The 21551-nt window shown below is 40.6% G+C and overlaps 1 protein-coding gene across 10 annotated transcripts in view; it reads right to left on the bottom strand.

Moving 5' to 3' along the window:
* Positions 1-21551, bottom strand: part of TGFBR3 (transforming growth factor beta receptor 3) — a 190669-nt gene that overhangs the window by 89981 nt on the left and 79137 nt on the right. For all 10 annotated transcript variants that reach the window (XM_030572827.1, XM_030572830.1, XM_030572829.1 and 7 more), the window contains exon 3: positions 9393-9577. In XM_030572827.1, the coding sequence (XP_030428687.1) occupies positions 9393-9577 (185 nt within the window). The remainder of the gene's footprint in view (positions 1-9392; positions 9578-21551) is intronic.

The raw sequence follows: 21551 nt of genomic DNA, 5'->3' as shown, positions 1-21551 counted from the left end.
CTTTCTTGCTTTCTGCCACTTCCATCCATCTGGCTCCAATCTCCCCCGCCTCGGTGAGATTTTTGGGTTTTCCATCTTGTATGTACCGTGTTATGTCCTCAGGAACACCATCCAAGAACTGCTCCATTTGTATGAGGAGGTGCAGTTCGTCCAAGGATTTAACATTGTTTCCTGATATCCAGGCCTCATAATTTTTCCCAACGTAGTAGGCGTGTTTGGGAAATGACACATCTGGTTTCCACTTTTGGGTTCTGAAACGCCGACAGGCATGATCTGGGGTTATCCCCATTCTGTATCTGGCCTTGGTTTGAAAAAGTTTATAGTCGTTCATTTTCTCCTTAGGCTTTTCAGCTTCTTCCTCTAGCTAATCTTTTAAATGTAAAGTAAACCAGAAAAAACACTTTATTTGCATGTGTATTGTGCTCGTACTTGACTCACAATCGGAGTGCTATTGTCTGACAAAGGACCCTTTTGTCACAGCTTAATGGTTCCCTGCTTAATATGCAAGCTACTGCCAGGAGAGAACAGAAAAAAAAATTCTCTGTGATTCCTTTTAAAACCAAACCCTCTCTGCTTAAAAGCCCCTAGCAGAGAAAAGAAAAATATAATATTCCTACTAGCTTCTGGATTCTATCTTTCCCACCACTGCACACCATGTCATAACATTTTTCCCAGATCTGGACCTTAGCGTCCAAAATATGAGTGTTAGCATGAAAACCTCCAAGCTTAGTTACCAGCTTGGACCTGGTAAAGCTGCCACCAGCCAGGGATTATACAGTGCCTAGCTCACTGTGGTCTCCCCAAAACCTTCCCTGGGGGACCCCAAGACTCAGATTCCTTGAGTCTCACAACAAAGGGGAATAAACCATTTCCCTTCCCCCTCCTCCCCTCCAGGTGTTCCCTCCCTGGGTTCCTGGAGAGATATACAGAAGCAAGCTCCGTGAATCTAAACAGAGGGACTCCACCCTCTCTGTTTCCAGTCCTGGAAAACACAAGTACCGAGAGAGCTAATCTCTCCCCCAACCCCCTTCACCCAGAGGGTATGCAAAGTCAGGCTTAGTAAATCTAACACAAAGAGATTTTCCCCCTGACTTCTTCCTCCCACCATTTCCCTGGTGAGCTGCAGACTCAATTCCCTGGAGTCCCCACTAAAGAAAACTCCAACAGGTCTTAAAAAGAAAGCTTTATATAAAAAAGAAAGAAAAGTACATAAAAAATGGTCTCTCTGTATTAAGGTGACAAATACAGGGTCATTTGCTTAAAAGAAAAAAATGAATAAACAGCCTTATCCAAAAAGAATACAATTTAACACATTCCAGCAACTACACACATATGTAAATACAAAAGAAAACAATATAAACCTATTGTCTTACTATCTTTGTATTACAACTTGGAAACAGAAGATTAGAAAGCCAGGAGATAGAAAAATCACTGTCATAGCCGAGAGGGTCAGACACAAGGCAAAGGACAAAGAACTCACACCCAAAACTTCCCTCCACCCAGATTTGAAAAAGTCTTGTTTCCTGATTGGTCCTCTGGTCAGGTGTTTCAGGTTACGGGTGTTACCCCTTTACAGGTGAAAGAGACATTAACCCTTAGCTATCTGTTTATGACAGCCTCTAAATTGTATTTACATATTTTGTATGTGCACAACACACATCTGTGATTGCAAAACAGATAATGTTCAACTGCTTGACTTGAACATGCATAACTGAATTTTGCACATGTAAGCAGGTGCTTACATGAAATCTGTCAATGGAATTGTATAGGCCCCTTTGATCATTTGACACAGTATATTTCTGTTACTATAAAAAAAACAAAATTTTCATCAAGATAACAAACGCCACATGTTAAAGATCTCTAATGGTTATGCACTTCAGCCTTTAGTAGGAACATAATTATAAAGATCATTGAAAGAAATGTATGTGGAGGACATATCTACAATGAAAGAAGTTAGGAAGAATACAAGTCCAATCTGTAAAGCCACAGAATCAAGGTTATTTCCAGCAAGATAACGTTTGATTATGAGAGTTCTTCCCCATTACTAGGGTTCTGGACCACCACCAAATTCAGCTCTCATTCTAGCAACGTTAACCGACACTCATGCTCATCACATATATGACAGATGGACCATGGCCATCAGAAAACATTTCTGTATTTTAAACTATAATGGCATGTAAACAGGAAACATGATTACTGTATTCTGGCAGTCTTCTAGGTAGCAGTTCAAAGGGACAGTGTCAATTTAAAATCTAGGCAGCTTCCAAAAACAAGTATTTTCAGGTAGTATACCTGACTCCGAGTCCCTGATTGGTATTAATCTTGCTGGCTCAAAGAGTCTCTATAGGCAGTAACTCTAAACAGATGATCTCTTATGACCTTGAGAAGTGCTGGATCAAGCACAAAAACAAGAGCTTGAAGAAATAATGAAACCTACCCAACTTGTCTGTGATATAAAGGTGCACCTAAAGCTGCCATCACTTTCTTAATTACTTTTCCAAAGACCAGGGAATTGAAGACAGGGTGGTAGTCGACATACTCCAGAGTATATCATGAAGTGATCTTGTGAGGATGGGTCAGGGAGGACAAGGACTGGAACCACAGTTGAATTTCAGAGAACCCAAACCTAATGTATCTGTCTGAAATTGTGTGCGCCCGCATGCATGAGTGGAAAAAAAGGAAAAGACGCATCTTTCGACCATACATGCCTTTAAAAAAATAAATAAATAATATAAAAATAAATACCTTTGAGGGTCTGTGCCTCAGTGCCAGCAGCCCAGTTCTCATAAGAACCCTACAATAACAAATCAGTATCTGTGTGCACACAGCGCAAGAGAGCAAATGTCAGTAAAAGAGATTTTCATTTCAAGCTCCAACAGGTTATTTAAAATAACTGGGACGGGGGGAGAGTTACAAAAGTGACTCTGACATTTTCCTTTTAGCCCTTTTTCTTGTTTGCCTTGCCATTATTTCACCGCCAGTTCCAGGCATCTTTGTAAAACTGTATTTTCATGGTCACTTTCAACGGGCGTACAGCAACCATCTCATTTCTAAAAACAGGAAACACTTTGGGTTTTACATGGAACTTTCACCTCACGAAAATTCATTCCGGTTTCTTTAAGCATATAGTCATCAGCTGATGCTTCTGACGGACATCATGCTCTAAATAAAAGACTCTTCTGGCTGTCACACAACTTCCTCCTGAAGTTCTGGTGGGTAAAAGTTGAAAAAATTGCCAAAATACGGAGACTAGCAACTTCTGAGCTGACTTATATAACAATCTACAAAGACTTCAGTCCAGAGCAAACAAGATGAAAAGCCACATTCAACATGGCTGGATTTCTGTACTAGCATGAATACCTTAAATTGCTCACAGGAGGCGTGTGTGTGTGTGTCCCCGTCCCGATTTGTTGGGATATGGGAAAACACCATGCATCAACCAGTGTAATTAAACTAATTGCACCTGTCTCATTATTAGTTGTGTAGAAGTCCCTGCTGTCAAAATGAGAACTGTTCATTCTAACATGTACAGCATCACATTTGAAAGTAATACTGAGTGACTTACCAGAGAGTATTTTAATATAAAAAATATACCACTTAATAATGGTCCCAGAACTGTGAAAGTGCCCTCTTCTGAAGCCCTTACTCACCAGAGTAGTCTCATGTAAGTCAAATAAACTACTCCAGCAAATATGGACAATAGAACCAGATCATTAAACAGGACAACCTGAGTATTTTGAATATTTCTAGTGGGACTCCTATCAGCCAGAAGCAGACTCAAAGGTCCGTGTTCTGGGTTCTTGTAAAGCTTCTAAGACCACTGACCTGGCTATCCTCAATTTCAGAGGAAGCCAGTCAGTTTGACAAAGGCTCATCAGGTCTAGGAGGGCTGTAAAAATGGCTGGCCTTATCTTCACTGAGTCTGTACTTGACAAGTTCCAGAGCAGAGTGAGAAGTTTAGAATAACCCAAGGGAATATTACTGAGCGTCTATTAAAAGGAGGCTGGTAAATCAGGGCAGTGGTGTATTTTAACAAATGTTTAGTGGATGAAATAAATGTATAAATCAACTCTACACATAACACCAGATTAGGAGGGATCGTGAACAGAGAAAAGGACAGAGATAAATTGCAAAAGGATCTTGAGAGCATGGAGAAAGAGATAATTATTAACAAGTTGAGATTTAATTCTGATAAATGCAAAGCAATATGCTTAGGGGGAAAATAATAATGAGAAAAACCAGCGAAGAGACCAATGGTTAGAATGTAGTAATGTAGAGAAGGATATATGGGGTGAACTGTAATACTGGTCAAATTAAGTGTGATAATGTTAACAAAAAAAAAAAAAAAAAAAAGAGCTCATGCAATTCAGCAAATACCCAGATCACTCAACCCTCATAACTAAACCTCTTGATTAACAAATGTGAATTCTTTCTCCTCCTCCCAACACCTCATCAAGAACTGTACAGACATAGTAACCCTGGATGAGAACATTCTCAGCCCAAGTCACAGCCCCTGTACAACAGGTCAGTCTCTTTTCAGTGCACTGTGTGTGTGAACTCTTTATTTGAAGGTTGTGGTTGGTCCCAAAGACCTTTGGATACTCAGGGTCAACGGGATGCCCGAACAAGGACGAATTATTACACTGAATATAGCATTAGTAAGGCCACATTAGTGTCCTTTGTACAGTATGAAGCATGTTTTTAAAATAAATGATACACAAAAATAAAAACACTGATAAAGTGGAGGGGAAACCCAAAGGGGTTCAGGAATCATAAGGGAATTACAAAATATGATTTATGCAGAGAGAGTAAAGAAATTTAACATGTACAGCATAGAGGAATGATAAAAAGCAGGTGTAACTATCCAAACACTTGAGAGTTCTGAGATTTAAAGGGAGAACAGTTGTAAAGCTTAAAGAAGTGTCATGAAAATAAAACCAGAAAATTTAAAATAGAAAGCATTTTTAACTAAAGTTTAAGTCCTTAATTCTGCAGAGACTTACACACACTGAGTAGTAGCACTGTATAAGCCTTATGCACATGTGTACATTTTTTGCAAGAACAGGATGTAATAGAAAGACAAATTATTCTGTAGTTTAATCTATAAAGGGATGGCGTTAGATCCCTAATATTAAGGGGTTCATTTTCAAAAGGACCTTTACCAGCCCTCTACTTGTATCAGCATAAAACAACATGCAACCATACACATGCCCACCTTTAGCACACTCGCAGGCCCTTGAAACAGTCTAAATCTTGGGTGCATACAGATGTTAGACTATTGTTTAAGTGTACACACTGGTATTTGCACCTCTTCAGGGTGTGAAAACTTTGCAAATAACATATTCAACCTGAAGTCTGAAAATGTATCCCTAAAGGTGTATCCAAGTTTTCTTTTGAAAACAGCTGAGATTAGCAGAGTGGAAAATCCACTACTCATGCAGAAGAATGGATTAGATGACCCAGGATTCCATTCTAATCCCCATCATCCAAAACTCTATAGTACTAAAAACAAATAAATTTGATGGAGAATGAAGAATAATCTGTCATCACGAAGTTCTACAAGAATAACTGTGAAAAATGTTGGTTCAGGATACGTTGCCAAAGTCTTATGGTAGGAATAGTTTATCAGATGGTCTATGTTTCAGTTTGTCCAGACCTAGATGAATTAGTGTCTCTTCTGTTCCTAATTTTACAACTTCTAAAGAGTCAAAGCTGGATCTTTTAGGAGTATCTCTTATAAATTTGGGCTACGATAATTTCCTAATCACATGAAGCAGCCATTACACAATGGGAGAACTTATCATAGCCCAAATTTACTAGAGATATTTAAAAAAGATCCAGTTTTGAATTTTTAGAAGCAGTAAAGCTGGGAACAAAAGAAACACTAATTCAGCAAGGTCTGGACAAACCTGCAACTTTACTGTAGGTACTGCATCTTCAGATTATTGAGGAAAAGGATGTAAGTGAAAACAATGGTGAATGTATTGCCAGGAATTCTGATTTAAATTCTAAGTATTCACATGAGATTAATTTTGTATTTCTTTCCCTTTAGCTATTTTGATCATTAGCTGGGTGATGAAGAAACTCAGGACAGTTTAAACCAACATTTAGTAGTAAGAGAATCTGCCACTAAGATTGTGTTACACCTTTATATAAAGAGTGTTCTTCATCTTTGAAGAAATTTATTTATAATTTTATCTCTATGTATATTTCTCTGGGGCTAATCTCTGCACAGTGCCTTTACAATCATCAGTTAATTCTCCCAACAGCTCACAATAGACAAAGATTATCCTCTTTTTACAGATGGAGAAGTTGAGGCTGAGAGGCTGCCCAAAGCTAAAGAGAAAGTTAGTGCTAGAGGTAAAATTAGAGCACATTAGAACGTGGTTCCCATATTAGTTCTCAGACCAATCAACTCACTCTCTGGTGACTATTTGATCAAATAAACCAAAAAAAGTCTTCCATTCCAAAGCCAACATTCACACTCATGTCTATTACGTATCCTGTATTCAACTTTCCATGATAAAGTATGGCAAAACTGAAATGTTAGGGCACAGAACATAAAACACTAATGGCTGAAAAAGACTGAAGTTCAGTATCAGAATGGTCATTTGAAGAAAATGCCTTGATATTTTCAGAAAATGAGATGCCACCCAAAATTAATGAAGTGAAATGGAAATACAGGAAAGCAAATAACCCCCTTGAAAACAGTAGCCATGATGCAGCATGTCATCACATGACCTTTTCATTTAGCAGGTTTTAACCTTAACCTGCATGATCATCAATTCAGTACGGTTCTGGCTGCTGCAAACACTGCGAGTTTTGAAGCCAGCTATTGTTTTCAGTGTAACGTGCATAAATAATTCCCATTAACCTTACTGGGAACTTTGTGCATGTGGCGGAGGAAGTCAAGATGCCCCCAAGTACTTAAGATCAAGAGAGCTTGTTTTCTGCATGTTCTAAAGAAGTGTCAATGTAAATTACTTGTGTGTACGTGTGCGTGTATGTGTGTGCACGTGTGTGTGCATGCCTTGTACATTTATGAGTATCGTGCTAACTAAAAAAACATGTTTAATGTATCAGTCCTACAGAAGATTTGCTGCAGGGAGGGTGTACGCTCCTCTCAGTAGTAAGGAATGTCTAACTTAGCAGTACCTGTAATAGGACAAGTTAAAAAAACAAAACAAAGCAAAACAAAAGAAAACCCACACCACACTTGCTCCAAGACTTACATAATTTAAAACATTCTAAGTCCTATATTCCATGCTATCAGAACCTTGACAGATCACAGAGTGCATGTGCAATCTGTTTTAAATGCTGCATCTGAAAAGAAGGTATTTGCAAACAAAAAGACTATTTTTATTTCTATATACTTATTGTATTATAAACAAATACATCTCTGCCTTTGCTATCAGCATTTGCAGGCATCAGGAAACATCCTAAATGGTGAAGTGACCTGACCTAACCTAACATGAGGTGATGGATGCATTTTACTTTTTAAGTCAAAAGGGTACTTAGAGTTGATTTTTACAGTGATGAAAAAGATAACATTTGCTCTGCTTTGTTTTCAGACTCTTATCCTATCAGTAAAATCTGATCTTTCTGAGTTGTTTACACGCTTCTGCTCTCTGCTGTCGCCAGAAAGGCTTTCTCTAGCTTCCTGTTCATTTTCAGAGGAATCATCTCCAAAGGCTATGATTGTGGTCGGGTTGGGAGACAGGGGAAGGAGGTTAAGGGCTGCAGATGTAAAATATAGTGTATGCCACTACAGCATCAGTGTATCATCTAATACACCAAAGAACACTGGAAAGATAGATACGGACAAACTGTTTTGATAAAATAAGCATGGTAGATGTGACATAAGCAGCCTCTTTCTGCTAGACAGAAAACATCTTGATCTAAAAGTTAAATATTTATCTGCTATAATTGTGTCTATTAGATGTTAAGTGCCGAGTCCTGCAGCCTTTATACTCACGACTTCTACTGAAGAGGTGTGCCTATGCAACAACAGTAGAATCAGGATAATCAACAAATAAGCTTTCAAATTACAATATGGGCTACATGCCCATATAGTAGAATGTACAGCACCTGTATCTTTGTAGACATTTATACTGCACTGAGTAGTTTGTAAATACTTAATGAATTCTAAAAATGCTACACCAAAGCAGCTCTACTTTTCTTGCCCATCCCTAGCAAGAGTGGTATTATATCTGTATTTGTTGCAGGATGGTTAGTCTGAAGCAGATCTCACATGTCTGGCTGAGGGCAGCCAGTGAGGATGTCTACTGAAAAGATAATGGATCACCTTTCCATCATAATCTGGAATTTTCAGACTGTGCAAACAGTTGAAATTTCAGTTGGAACATACAATATACATTCCACTGACACCACAGCCTGGGCTCAGCAGTCACGTTCCCACTGAAGTCAGTGGCAAGATTTCTACTCACTTCAGAGGTGACAGTCTATGACCCTAAAAATTAGAAGTCAGTACACTTTAACATTCTTTTAAGCACAGACTTAAGATCCTAGGCCTCTAAGCAATACGTTTTCTCCCACTGGATCTGTTTCTTTTTCTAATGCTACCAATTCATTTAATTGTATATATACATGGTGCTTTCACAGGCAGCAGTAGTGGTTTGGGGTTTCTTTTGCTTTGTTTTTTGATGTTGTTGTTGGGTTTTTTGGGGTGTAGTGTTGTAAGTACAAGAGTTAGGGAGCTGAGCTGTCCTGACATGAAATGTTTTCTTTCCACTTCAGCAGTCTGTTTTGATGTGTTTTCAGAGTAAACAACAGTAACATCAAGAGTTTTCTGCTGCTGCTGCTTTCACAGCAGCTAGAACAGAAGTTCTCTCCAATACATCTGAGTGAAGTCTACATAAATAAGTAATTGCACTGTGCTTAAGAACTACTATAGTCAGCAATAGTTGCTATCTGAACTACATTCCTTAGCAGTTAAGAATTAAAGATGTATTACAAGAGTAAAAGAATCTGAATTTAAGTATTTGTTTACAGAGACCATGGCAAGGATCTGAAAGTATTTGTGATAATTTACAACACATTTTGGTAAATGATCTAGTGCTGAAGATGGGCAATTCAATACAGGCCTCCTCTAGATGAAAATCTGTTTCTTGTTCTTCATTCTATTTTTTGTTAGTGAACTTTTTGCTTGTGAAAACTGTGGATGGAATGACAGCTTGGAACACCAAAGGGATTTGTTCCTATACCAAGCAAAGCATGGATAGGCAGCAATAGTGCAAACACCCTACATTTCCCTGTAGTGCTTCTGTTTATGTTTAAGAAATCTCCTTCTTCAGTAAATTAATGTTAAAAGAAAACCTTTTACAGCTATTTTGGTACTTTCTTGCTTGGAAAGTGCTCAATCTCCCATTTACCTCTTTTTCATGATGGTCAAGACCTTCCTCTGGATTTCTGAGGTTGAGGATGTGCACCTCCTGCGGCAGGCCCATTGTGCCTCTGCTTGCACAACCAGATAAGACGGTAAAGCTCTCCAGCAAGGCATGAACTGGGTGGGAACTGTTGACAGCCGATAACACACATTCACTCCTAGGCACAGGACCTGTAGAAGAAATCACAGATACACACCATTCAGAGATAAGAGCCAGAGTAAATGACATCTTTTAAACTAGAATTGTGTTTTTGACTACAAAACTGGTTGGAACACAAACAGAGGCTTCAATTAGTTATCTGCAATATATAACGGAAATAACTTTTTTAGTTATTATAAATAATAATTTGTTTCAATTACTTTGCTTATTTACTTATTTTGTCATTCCTTTCTGGTGCTAGATCTTTAATTCATTTCTCTGACAATCCTCATTTGAATCATGTATTCCTCTCCTTCCCAAAACTGTAGGAAGTCCACCATAGACCAAGAAAATAAGGAAGGAAATAAGGACCGAGAAAGAAAAGAATGAAACAAATAAAAAACTGGGGGGGGGGCCACAGGATTGGTTTGCCTGAGATGCAGATTGTTTGTCTATGTGAAACATCTTTATGACAAAAACAGAAAACATAACTACACAATCATATACATTCCTTTTGAAGTAGAGTGGCTATATAATGCAAACATAGTTCAGGTGCCCTGCCACATTACTGCAGACATTTATCACATGGGAAACTGAAATTTTGTTTGCCAAGTCTATTTTGAATCTGACAATAATGATCTAAACTGGTAACAGCTATCTAGTCCAAAAACATAGTCAATGTCCTTTCAAATAATCACTGCCATGCTTTTATGTTGTATTTGAGACAGTGTGATGTGATATAGCAGGATAGCACAACAGTGAGTGTGTATGGAGTAGTTTACATATAAACTATATCTGAAGGAAACTAAAGAAAGACAAATATCTATGAAAATCAGCCTTACTTTTCCAAAATGGTTCAAACACACCTTTATAACAACAGATATAGTATGTTTTTGACTGCGAAGGTCACTGAATTAAGCCCAGATGCATGCCAGGTCAACTCAAAGATTATACATAGAAAAGACAGGGCACAGGCTTCAAGAATTGTGATATCTCCGCCTGCTACACATTTGCTAGAGGGAGGAAAAAAATGGTTTCCACTGAAGAAACTTTGAAACGAAAAAAAAAAAATTTCCCCCCAACAGAAACATTTTGCAGATTTTTGTATATGGTTCATAAGCAGTTACATATCACTAAAGATCATCAGACTCAAACTGTATAATCAGCAAGTATATATTTTTTTAATTCTTGTTTTAGCATTGACCCATAGTTTGCTTATTAAATAAAAAGTAAGGTCCACAACTGATCACTTTAAAAGAAACTATCCAACTCTCAAACAGACTTTTTCTAAAGGAAGCAAAGGTGTTGAGAACAATGAGATTTTTGCAATGTCTTAGATCATGCAGGTCCTGTCCCATGAAAGGGGCTGTTTCTATTCTCGTGCATACTACAAGTCCCGCCAGCTCCCAGAGGACAGGCATGCTTTTTAAAGGCATTGCTTGAGGCATGATTTACACCTGCCCAGACATGGAGTGCAAAGGATGAGCAAACAGCACACTCTCAACACGAGAAGTTTGGCAACAGCACTGAATGAACACTGAAAGGGTGGGAGACTTTGAATATATTTTTTAAGCAAGAATAAATGATACAGCAATGTAAAACAAAAATACAGTCCTCAAGCAATGATACATACTATACTTTAAGAAAGCCTAATAAGAATGTTGTTTTTTTAATTGCTTTAAAAAAGTAGTTATCAGTAACAATAATACAATTGACAAATTAGTATATTATTATTATTACTGTACAGGTATAATGATAGTGCCTTGGAGCCCCATTCATGGACCAGGACCGGATTGTGCAAGGCACTGTACAAACACAGTGCAATGAGACAGTCCCCATCCCAATCAGCCCAACCAGCAGCGTATCAGTCTTGCAGCTAAATGAGTTATTATATGAGCTTGTAGCAGGGTGCTTACCCTGCTCCTGTCCTGAAGGACTTAAAATCAGCCCTGGGGGAAGGTTGTGGCTGGGAGCTACGTAGCTGGGCTGATTGGGAGAGTAGGTTCAGATGTGGCCAAGCCCCAATCAGGCCCAGCTGGTCCCTATAAAAGGCTGTGAGCCAGAAACCCAAACAGTCTCTCTCATGTTGTAAAGGGAGAAGAGCCTGGCTGTAGGGAGCTAGACACAAAGTACCTGAGTGAAGCAGGGCTGGGGAAAGGTTGAGGAGCTCTAGCCTGGAAAGCCCTAGGCTGCAGCCTAGTATTGGGATAACAGGTACTGGGGGTTGCAGAGGGCAGCCCAGGGGTAGGCCAAGGCAGCAGGTCCAAACCCTCCTTGCCAGTGATGAGTAGGCTGATACTGCAGTCTGCCCCCAGGCGCAGCGGGCTAGATGATGACTGGCAGTAGCCACATACTAAGGCAAGGTGGGGATAGTGGGTGGGGGTTCCCTGAGGAACAGAGACTCTAAGACTAAGGGGATTACTGCTAGGGAGCAGCACCCCAGGTAAAAGGGCACCGGGTCCTCGGAGGGACATGGGGCCAGAGGACAGGCGAATCACTGGCCTGCAGAGGGTGCTCCAGAGCTGGAACAAGCTAACTCCCAGGAGTCACCAGCAGGAGGGGCTGCAGGGGTGAGTCTGCTCATCTACAGAGCTGCACAATAAATATTCCCAAATGCCATGCCAGATACTTGGGTAAGGGAATGAAAGAAGGATTAAGGAATGGTCATTCACTTGAGCTCCTTTTTGCTGGCCAATTTACTGAATGGATTTGGGGTCTGTCACCCAGCCTCTCTTCCAACTGCAGAAGCAATGCATCAGTAGAACAATTCATTCATAAGGGGCTCAAGAAAAATACACGGCATCAGTAACCTCTACCTGAAGCACTGTCAGGTGCTCATCTGAGCCAGCATTTGCATCAAGGGCAGGGCAGGCTAAGTGAAGGGTGCACACCAAAAGGTTCTTGGAAGAAGGCAGGAAGAAGTGAAGTTGATGAAGCAATGTTGACAAAAGTGTGCACTTTTCTTCGTGACATTCTGGAGGAAGATCAACTGTTTCCCAACAGGATATTTTGGAGCCTCCTAATTAATTTCTAAAAATATCCACCCATCCTTCCCTCCGTTGTACAGCCTGGTCTTTACTTCTGTAACAACGTGCATTTGTTTTGGGTGCTACACAAAGCTTTCTAGGGTTCTCAGATTCTCAGGAACAGCAATTCCTTCTGATCTGGCAACACTGGAAATCATATGAACAGAGAACTGTGCAATGACTGGCATGACTTTGCAAATCTACAACCAATATCCCATGGAAATCGTTAAGGTTTTCATGTAGTTCCATACATTTTCACCAGGTCTGAATACGACCTGAAGCAATTCTTTCTAGCACTGCATACAGGGTGCCTCTTCTCATAAAAGAAGTCCTGTTATCCCTGCAACCCTGTCTATATAGCAATGGTTCCCAATGTGGTGCCCGTGAGCACCATGGCGCCAGGGCATTTATGTGCGCCTGTCTAGTGCCCAGCAGGGGAGAGAAGCCGAGGTCCCACCCCTGCTGGGGACCGAACTCCAGGGCTGCAAGCTGCGGGCGCCAGTGATCTCTGTCGTCCCGGCTTCTCTCCGCACTGCCCAGAACTGGCACCAAAAAAACCCCAAACACAAAAACAAAACAAACCACTCCAACTCTGCAGAATGGACAGAATGCCGCCCCATAGCATGTGCTGCCCCAGGCACGTGCTTGCTCCACTGGTGCCTGGAGCCGGCATTGTATGTGAGTAATTGTTGGCACCCGCCACACTCTTCTGAAAACATGAATGTGCTACTGGTCACAAAAAGGTTGGGGACCACTGCTATATAGGGTCTTATACTGCATTCATCACCGTATCCAACATGTACAATTTATAATGCTGGAAAACCAAACAGATTAGTTACAAAAATAAAAAAACCTCTCTCTGTGATACCACTAACCATTTTATTTATCTTCCCCAGCACAGCCTGCTCATAGCTGAAGCCTTATATAAAACCACCGCCTCATCCTGCCCCAGCTTTACTTTTCTGTTGTGGATCTAAAGCTTGTGCATGGCAAAACTTCTGCCAGTCTTCTCACTACATGCCCACATCCTGTCCTTCCCTTTTCTACTTCAGTGTCATCAACTATGCTAACACACCACCCATACCTGACATTATCACTATTTTACAGAATACAGACTTACCCCTATTGAGGCTATGTATTTTAAGTTGAGCTTGTACTCACCTGTCTTGCTATTGTACTACATGTTCTATTGCTTTAACAGTTTTCTTATTTAATAAAAATCCCAGCTTGTATTGCAACTAAAGATTAATTAGTTAAGGTTTGTAAAGTCCTCTGAAGATGAAAACCAGGTTAAGTAATCTCATTATAACTGATATATACTCCTATGTAGCACAACATATTTCAGGGTTACAACTGTTGGAGAATTGTATTAAACATTTTTTCCACTTTCAATAAATAGCAATTTTTTTAAAAAGGCCCTTAATATAGATCCAATTCTGTTTGATACTAACATCTGGAACTTATTCAACATCATTTAAGCACTCTGTTTCCCATATCACCCAAGCTCCTAATGAGTAACGTGTGTTCTGTTGTAATAAAAACAGTAGAAATGAGGTGGGGGCAATATTATAACCCAAAACCAACTCATAACTATGGTGGATTTGATTCAAATAATAATATAGGCTAATACAGTTTGTTATATTTCCATAGGGACTTCTGCAGCTCTGTCAGAAGAAAAGCGTGACCAACTCCTGCAAACTGTGTGAATCTGCATGGCAGGCTCCAAAGCATGTAAACATTGTTCCATAGGAATCCCAAAAGGCCCTGCAGGAGCCTGCAAACTGCAACAACAGAATCCAACACTTCTTAGAGGAAAGCACAGATTTAGTCTATATGATTTTCATATGGGGAATGTTCCATATTTGGGCATTTTGCATAAAGGCAAAAGTTTCAAAACATCTGGAAACAGCAAAGTCCAGAAACACCAGGGATCTCTGAGCTGTTAATTTTGAAGTAATGTAAATTACTATAGACCAGCTATGTAGGCCTTTGGGAATCTAGCTAGACTTCACCACTTTTAATATATAGACTCCGCATACTTTTGCTGGTAAGACTATCCCAAATGGGCCTAAATGTCCAAACAGGAACCAAATATGCCCAGGGGACAAACTTGTACAAAGAAGTGGCTTGGGTGTGTGTGTGTGCTAATTTAGTGGCACTTTTTATTGGCTTGTAGCATGATGAATGGAATTAGACAAAGAGGGTCAGGTTTCAGGAGAGACTATGGGTATGTCTACATCTACAATTTTGCAGCGCTGGTTGTTACAGCTGTATTAGTACAGCTGTATATAGCCAGCGCTGCAGAGTGGCCACACTTACAGCAACCAGCGCTGCAAGTGGTGTTAGATGTGGCCACGCTGCAGCGCTGTTGCACACCGCGGGGAAGGAGACCTGCTTGGAGTGGGGGTCGGGGAACGCCAGAGCACACCGCGGGGAAGGAGACCTGCTTGGAGGGCAGTGGAGTTTGCTTAATTACCAGAGAGGCTTCCTCAGGTATGCTGGGATACCTGCTTATTCCACGGAGGTCAACAAAAACGCTGGTGAGTGTCTACACCTAATGACCAGCGCTGGTGATCCAGCGCTGGCCAAGGCACGACCGGGTGTACGGCCAGCGCTGCAAACAGGGAGTTGCAGCGCTGGTAATGCCCTGCAGGTGTGTACACATCCTAAGTTGCAGCGCTGTAACCCCCTCACCAGCGCTGCAACTTTGTAGTGTAGACAAGGCCTTAGTTTGATGTGTCACTAGGGGGCTCAGGAATGCAAGCAGAGGCCAAGCTCCTATCTCCCCTTCTATAGAGCCTCAGATTGAAACACTGACCACTCTGGATACTCAGTAAAGATCTTTCATATACTTCTGCTGCACCACTTATTACTAATGAAAAATAGCCAATGCAGGGGGCGGAGACAGAGAAACACCATTCCACAGACAGCTCAGGAAGGGATTATATTCTCCTTTATGTTCTCCTTTGATCAAGGACTTTTTACTGAAAAAGCACATTTACCTGAGCATTTACACTGTACTAATATGCCAGGGAGAGATCCAAAGCAAAGAAACTGGTAAAGGCCTCAGTACTTCAACTCTTTCAAAGAGAAAATATTAAACTTCCACTTGCCTTTCTTGTATGTAAACTATTCTATGCTATGAATAGACCACCCTATGTGACCCATCCTGGGAAACTAGAGCCCTTGGATTGCTCTGCTTATGCCACATCAAAATTACACACAACAAATTTTAAAGAAATGTCACTAACTGATAACCAAGTGAGAAAAAGCAAGTAGTAAAGTGTGGAACCAAAGTGAAAATGGGAATATCTAGATGAGGTAAGGGGATAAAAAAATCATCCAATATCCCCTAGAACTCAGAATTTCTCTTAGGAACCGAACATCTAAGATCACTCAACTTCAACAAGGAAAGAAAAGCGTTAAAGAATTAGTAACAATAAGAAAGAAAAAGAGAGAGAGAGAGAGAGAGAGAGAGAGAGAGAGAGAGAGAAAAAAAAGAACCTTCACTCATAAAAAAATTATACTGAATTTAAGAGAACTATTCCCATATGGCACCTCTTAGAAGGAACCCAGTACTGTGATACAAATATGACTTACTATCAGGACAAATGAGATTTCTTTGAAGATTTATGAGTTTTCTGCTGATGGTAATGGCACAGTTTCCATTGCCTCATATGGTAATCTGTTGGCATGGATTGTGCTCTGAAGTGCCTGGATAGTAAAAACCCAAGAAACTGTCAAAGTAAGAATTACACCACAAGTTATTGTTTTTAAGAGTATCTGTTTGAGTGAAGGAACAGGAGTAACAGCAAGAGGAAGGCAGGTAGGTAGTCTCTGGATAAGGGAAAGTCAAATAACTGTGTCAAGTTAGTGCATGCACTCAAGCATATTAGATTACAGGCCACATGAAATGGTAAATTCTAGATATCTGTTACTGCATATTGCTAATTATATTAGGAAAGAAATTTTACCTGTGTTAGTGATAATTAGCAATACTTACAATTAGCCATCTCATTTAAAAGATAGGGAGGTGTGTTAAAATTGTATTTACAAGTGAGTAGGAGATATCCATTCACTGTTACATATTCCTTTGGGACAAAGAATTGCACCATTAGCCATCTTTTTGAGAAGGAGCAAGCGAATGAGAGGGGAAATCTACAGTCACTAACACATGGCCAGACAGTCTCTCATCCTTAACTTAGAATCCACCTGAACACCAGAGTTTTTAGATTTAAACCAGAACCTTTGAAGATCCAGTACCATTTGGTTCAGGTAAAAAGCAAGTTCTGGATGCTCTAAAACTTATCTTATTCCTTAGCAGTAGAACAAGGATTACTTTCAAACAAATAATCTTAATTGCTTACATAGCTTCTACAGCTAAATGGATGTTTGTTCTATATTCTATTAAACTGACAATTTACTGAAAACAAATTACATTTCTTTTTGCAATGAATCAAAAATATTTCACACAACCCAAACATTTTTGGAGGGAAGAGAAGGAAAAGGGAATGATTTTATGGTATCAAATAACTGTTGTTTCTTTTGTTCTAAATTGTGATATTTTCTCTTTTTTGCCATTCTGATGTGCATGTCGAGCAAAAAATAAACTAACAAACCAGAGAGACTTTCAGAAATGCTCAGCACTGGCCTAACTCCACTCCAATTGACATCAATGGCAATACTGCCATGGATGTCAGTGGGTGCATAGTTAAACCAACAATGAACACTTTTGAAAAACCTGCCCTGAAAGTGTTATGGGATTATTATGAGGATGCCCTCTCAAATATCACAAAACATTTCCACTGTCATTATCATGGATTAAATCCTAAACACAAATCTCACATGTAGGCCCAGTGAAGGTGTCGGAGTAGGCCCAGAGTAGGTTTCAACATGTGAAGGAGACAACTTGATTTCTACAAGATTACTTACGGATGTAAGTTAAGCAGGATTTTGTCCCAGGAGTTGCTCTACAACAGTAGTTCTCAACCAGAGTACATGTATCCTGGGAGGGGAGATGGGGGCAGAGGACACAGGGGTCTTCCAGGTGTTATAGCATTATGCCCCATATTCTTCATAGTAATATTATGATGTATTTTGTGCAAGATAAGGCACTGATTTACTGAATATGATTACCTTATTTGTATGCATGTATCATTTTGGTATCTGAAGTTAGGAATATTGTCTATGCATCTCTTACAAATGTGTTTACACTTGGGGAATGCCCACTAGTCAGAATCCAATCAGTCTAGATGGCTGGTTGGGAACGGCCATTAGGGAGAACTATAGGTCTTAGAAGATGCTAATCTCCCACTGGGGGAGCCTTCCTAGAGATGCTGCAAACAGCCTCTGAGTCATGGCTGTGATCGTCCTATAGGGACATATGACTAAGTCAGCTGGTACTGGACTCCACAATACTACTACTGTTTTTCCCATTAACGGGACGGAGGAATCAAACTGGGAGACAAAGGATTCCCCCCCATATGCTAAAGCTATTTAAGGCAGGAGAGTGACATCATTGTGGTTCGTTCTTTACTGACTCCCTACCCAAGAAAGAAGACTGCTTGAAACACCTGAGAAACAAGACGACTGAACTGGGGCTGGGGGGGAAGGGCTGAACCCAGGCTAGAGGGTTGCCTACCCTGTGAAAGGAATAACTGGAGTTTTAAGCTGTAAGGAAGTGCAGCTTGCCTTCAAGAATCTCTGCAATCTGCCTAAAACAAAATTTAGTGTGAGAATTTGCTACTTATAACCAATTTCTTTAGTATATTAAGCTTAGATTGCATGTTTGTTTTATTTGCATGGTAATCTGCTTTGATCTATTTGCTTTCCCTTATAAATCACTTAAAATCTATCTTTTGTAGTTAATAAACTTGTTTTGTTTTGTTTAAGACCAATGTGTGAGAAACATTACTGAGGGGCAAAAGCTTTTACATATCTTCTCCACATTGAGGGAAGGGGCGAATTTCATGAGCTTAAGGTGTACAGATCTCTGTGCAGTGCAAGACAGTACGATTTTGGGTTTACCCTCCATAATGGGTTGTGCACTTGAGTACTGGGCAGTTCCTTAGCTGAGCCTTCCCATGCAGAGCTGATTTCAGCATCTGTGTGTTTCTGCAGCTGGGTGTGTATGTGTATTGGTAAAGTGCAGTCTTAAGTCTGAGGGAGGGCTTGCCAGGCTGCAGAGAAGTACAATGTAAAGGGAACCCAGGCTGGTGGGTCAGGCAGGCTCAGTGGTATCCCAGTTCCAAGTGGCACCCAGGAGGGTACATCAACTTACCTAGATATTTGCCTAGTTTTACAACATACTACATAAAAAGCACTAGCAAACCCAGTACAAACTAAAATGTCATACGACTTCTTTATACTGCTCTATATACACAATACGCTGAAACGTAAGTACAATATTTATATTCCAGTTGATTTATTTTATAATTATATGGTAAAAATGAGAAAGTAAAGCAATTTTTCAGTAATAGCAGGCTGTGACACCTTTGCATTTTTAGATCTGATTTTGTAAGCTTAAGTGAGGTGAAACTTGGGTCTCCGCAGGACTCCTGAAAGGGGTACAGTAATCTGGAAAGGTTGAGAGCCACTGCTGTACAAACCTAAAGCTTTTCACTTGTATTTGTTCTCTGATTTGAGTATTATACATTCAATTCACCTCACACATTAAATTAGTGTCAGTGAATTTGGGCCAGATCCTATTTTATTTGAAGTCAAAACACACATGAAGCAGGATTGTGGTTGAGCAACATTTCTGGAAGCACATGTAGCATGTCTTTCCAGAGAGGAAAGATGAGTAGGACACTAATAACTGTTGATGTAAAGCAAGGAGGCAAACTCTGAGACACATGTACCACAGGCGATGTAAAGGAGCTCCACCAAACATTGGGCAGTATACGACCTGTAGTGTAAAACCACAAAGGGCAGGTGGGTAGAAATAAGCAACTAGTATGGACAGCTGTATTTGTTTACTGTAATATTGAAACTATCTGAAGGCAGAAGATTCAGAAGTTTGACTGTTTCTCAAATGTTACTGGTTTCATACTTTGCATAGAATAGATGGGAGGAAAAGAATGAGGGGGTGGAAAAATGCAATGAGAAAATGGTGTGCAAAGAAAATCAAATACAGAAAGAGTGAAAAAGGAGGAGAAAAAAAACCAACCATTCCACTGAAATAATAAATGGCATAGATATCATATGCAAGTCTACATATACTGCTCTTAGGGGATCTTAACTTTCTGAGGTTCTTTTATTGCCAACATTTAGCATAAGATTACCTTCAGCTAGAAAGGTGTATTTTCGGTAGTGGTTTTTTTTTAATTGAATTACCCCGAGGCAAGGGAGAAGTGTAGAATTAAAGGGGAAAAGTTCACAGACTCAGACTAGTTTTGTCAACTCAAACCTCACTATGCAACACCACCTAATCTCTGCAAGGAAGTGAATTTGGCCTTTATATTACCTTCCCATTGGTGTATTTATGCAATAGCATATTAAGATATATGCCAATCTCTGATTTGTTTTCAGGTTGTTCAGCAATCCTGCAAGCAACCAGAATACCAATGAATGCGCTCCTCATCCCAATATTATCACCCTTACTAATTCCTATTCTGTACTATGATCAATTCTATCCCAGAGTATTTGCATGCAATGCCCAATCCACTCTGCTGCTTTCACATTGCATTGCAAGTCAAATGTAAGGGTACGTCTACACTACGGGATTAGTCCGATTTTACATAAACCGGTTTTGTAAAACAGATTGTATAAAAAGTCGAGTGCACGCGGTCACACTAAGCACATTAATTTGGTGGTGTGTGTCCATGGTCCAAGGCTAGCGTCGATTTCCGGAGCATTGCACTGTGGGTAGCTATTCCGTAGCTATCCCATAGTTCCCGCAGTCTCCGCCGCCCCTTGGAATTCTGGGTTGAGATCCCAGTGGCAGATGGGGCAAAAATCATTGTCACGGGTGGTTCTGGGTAAATGTCGTCACTCATTCCTTCCTCCGGGAAAACAACGGCAGACAATCATTTCGCACCCTTTTTCCCTGGATTGCCCTGGCAGACGCCATAGCACGGCAACCGTGGAGCCCGTCCAGCTTTTTTTTTTACTGTCACCATATGTGTATTGGATGCCGCTGACAGAGGCGTTACTGCAGCACTACACAGCAGCATTCGTTTGCTTTTGCATGATAGCAGAGATGGTTATCAGTCGTTCTGTACCGTCTGCTGCCATTGTAAATTGGCAATAAGATGACGGTTATCTGTCATTCTGTATTGTCTGCTGCTATCATGGGTACCCCTGGCTGAGGTTGGCCGGGGGCACAAAGGCAAAAATAGGAATGACTCCCCGAGTCAATCCCTCCTTTACTGTTTTTAAAATAGAGTCAGTCCTGCCTAGAATATGGGGCAAGTGTACTAGAGAACCAGTGTATCAGAGAGCACAGCTGCTCTGTGTCAGATCCCACAGAAATGATGAGCTGCATGCCATCCACGGGGGGTGCCCCTGCAACAACCCCGCCCGTTGCTTCCTTCCTCCCCCAACCTTCCTGGGCTACCGTGGCAATGTCCCCCCCCATTTGTGTCATGAAGTTATAAAGAATGCACGAATAACAAACAGTGACTTGTTAGTGAGATTAAATGAGGGGGAGGCAGCCTCCCGCTGCTATGACAGTCCAGGCAGGACATTAAGCGGTGCGGGGGAGAGGAGCCTAACATCCCGCTGCTATGCTAGTCCAGGCAGTACAGAATCTTTTCTTTACACATGAAAGGGAGGGGGCTGATGGAGCTCAGTCCCTGGTTGCTATGATGAGGATGGTTATCAGCCGTTATGTACCATCTACTGGGAACAACCAGGAATCATTCCTATTTTTACCCAGGCGCCCCTGGCCAGCCAGGAGCACTCACGGGCTGATGGTGACGACGGACAGCAGTCATATTGTACCATATGCCACCGGGGAGGGGAGAGGAGTGGATACTGC

This window comes from Gopherus evgoodei, chromosome 8 (assembly GCF_007399415.2).
Source record: "Gopherus evgoodei ecotype Sinaloan lineage chromosome 8, rGopEvg1_v1.p, whole genome shotgun sequence".
In the NCBI taxonomy this organism is placed as follows: domain Eukaryota; kingdom Metazoa; phylum Chordata; order Testudines; family Testudinidae; genus Gopherus; species Gopherus evgoodei.
The sequence above is the reverse complement of the archived record's forward strand: the minus strand, read 5'-3'. Positions and strand labels throughout refer to the sequence as shown.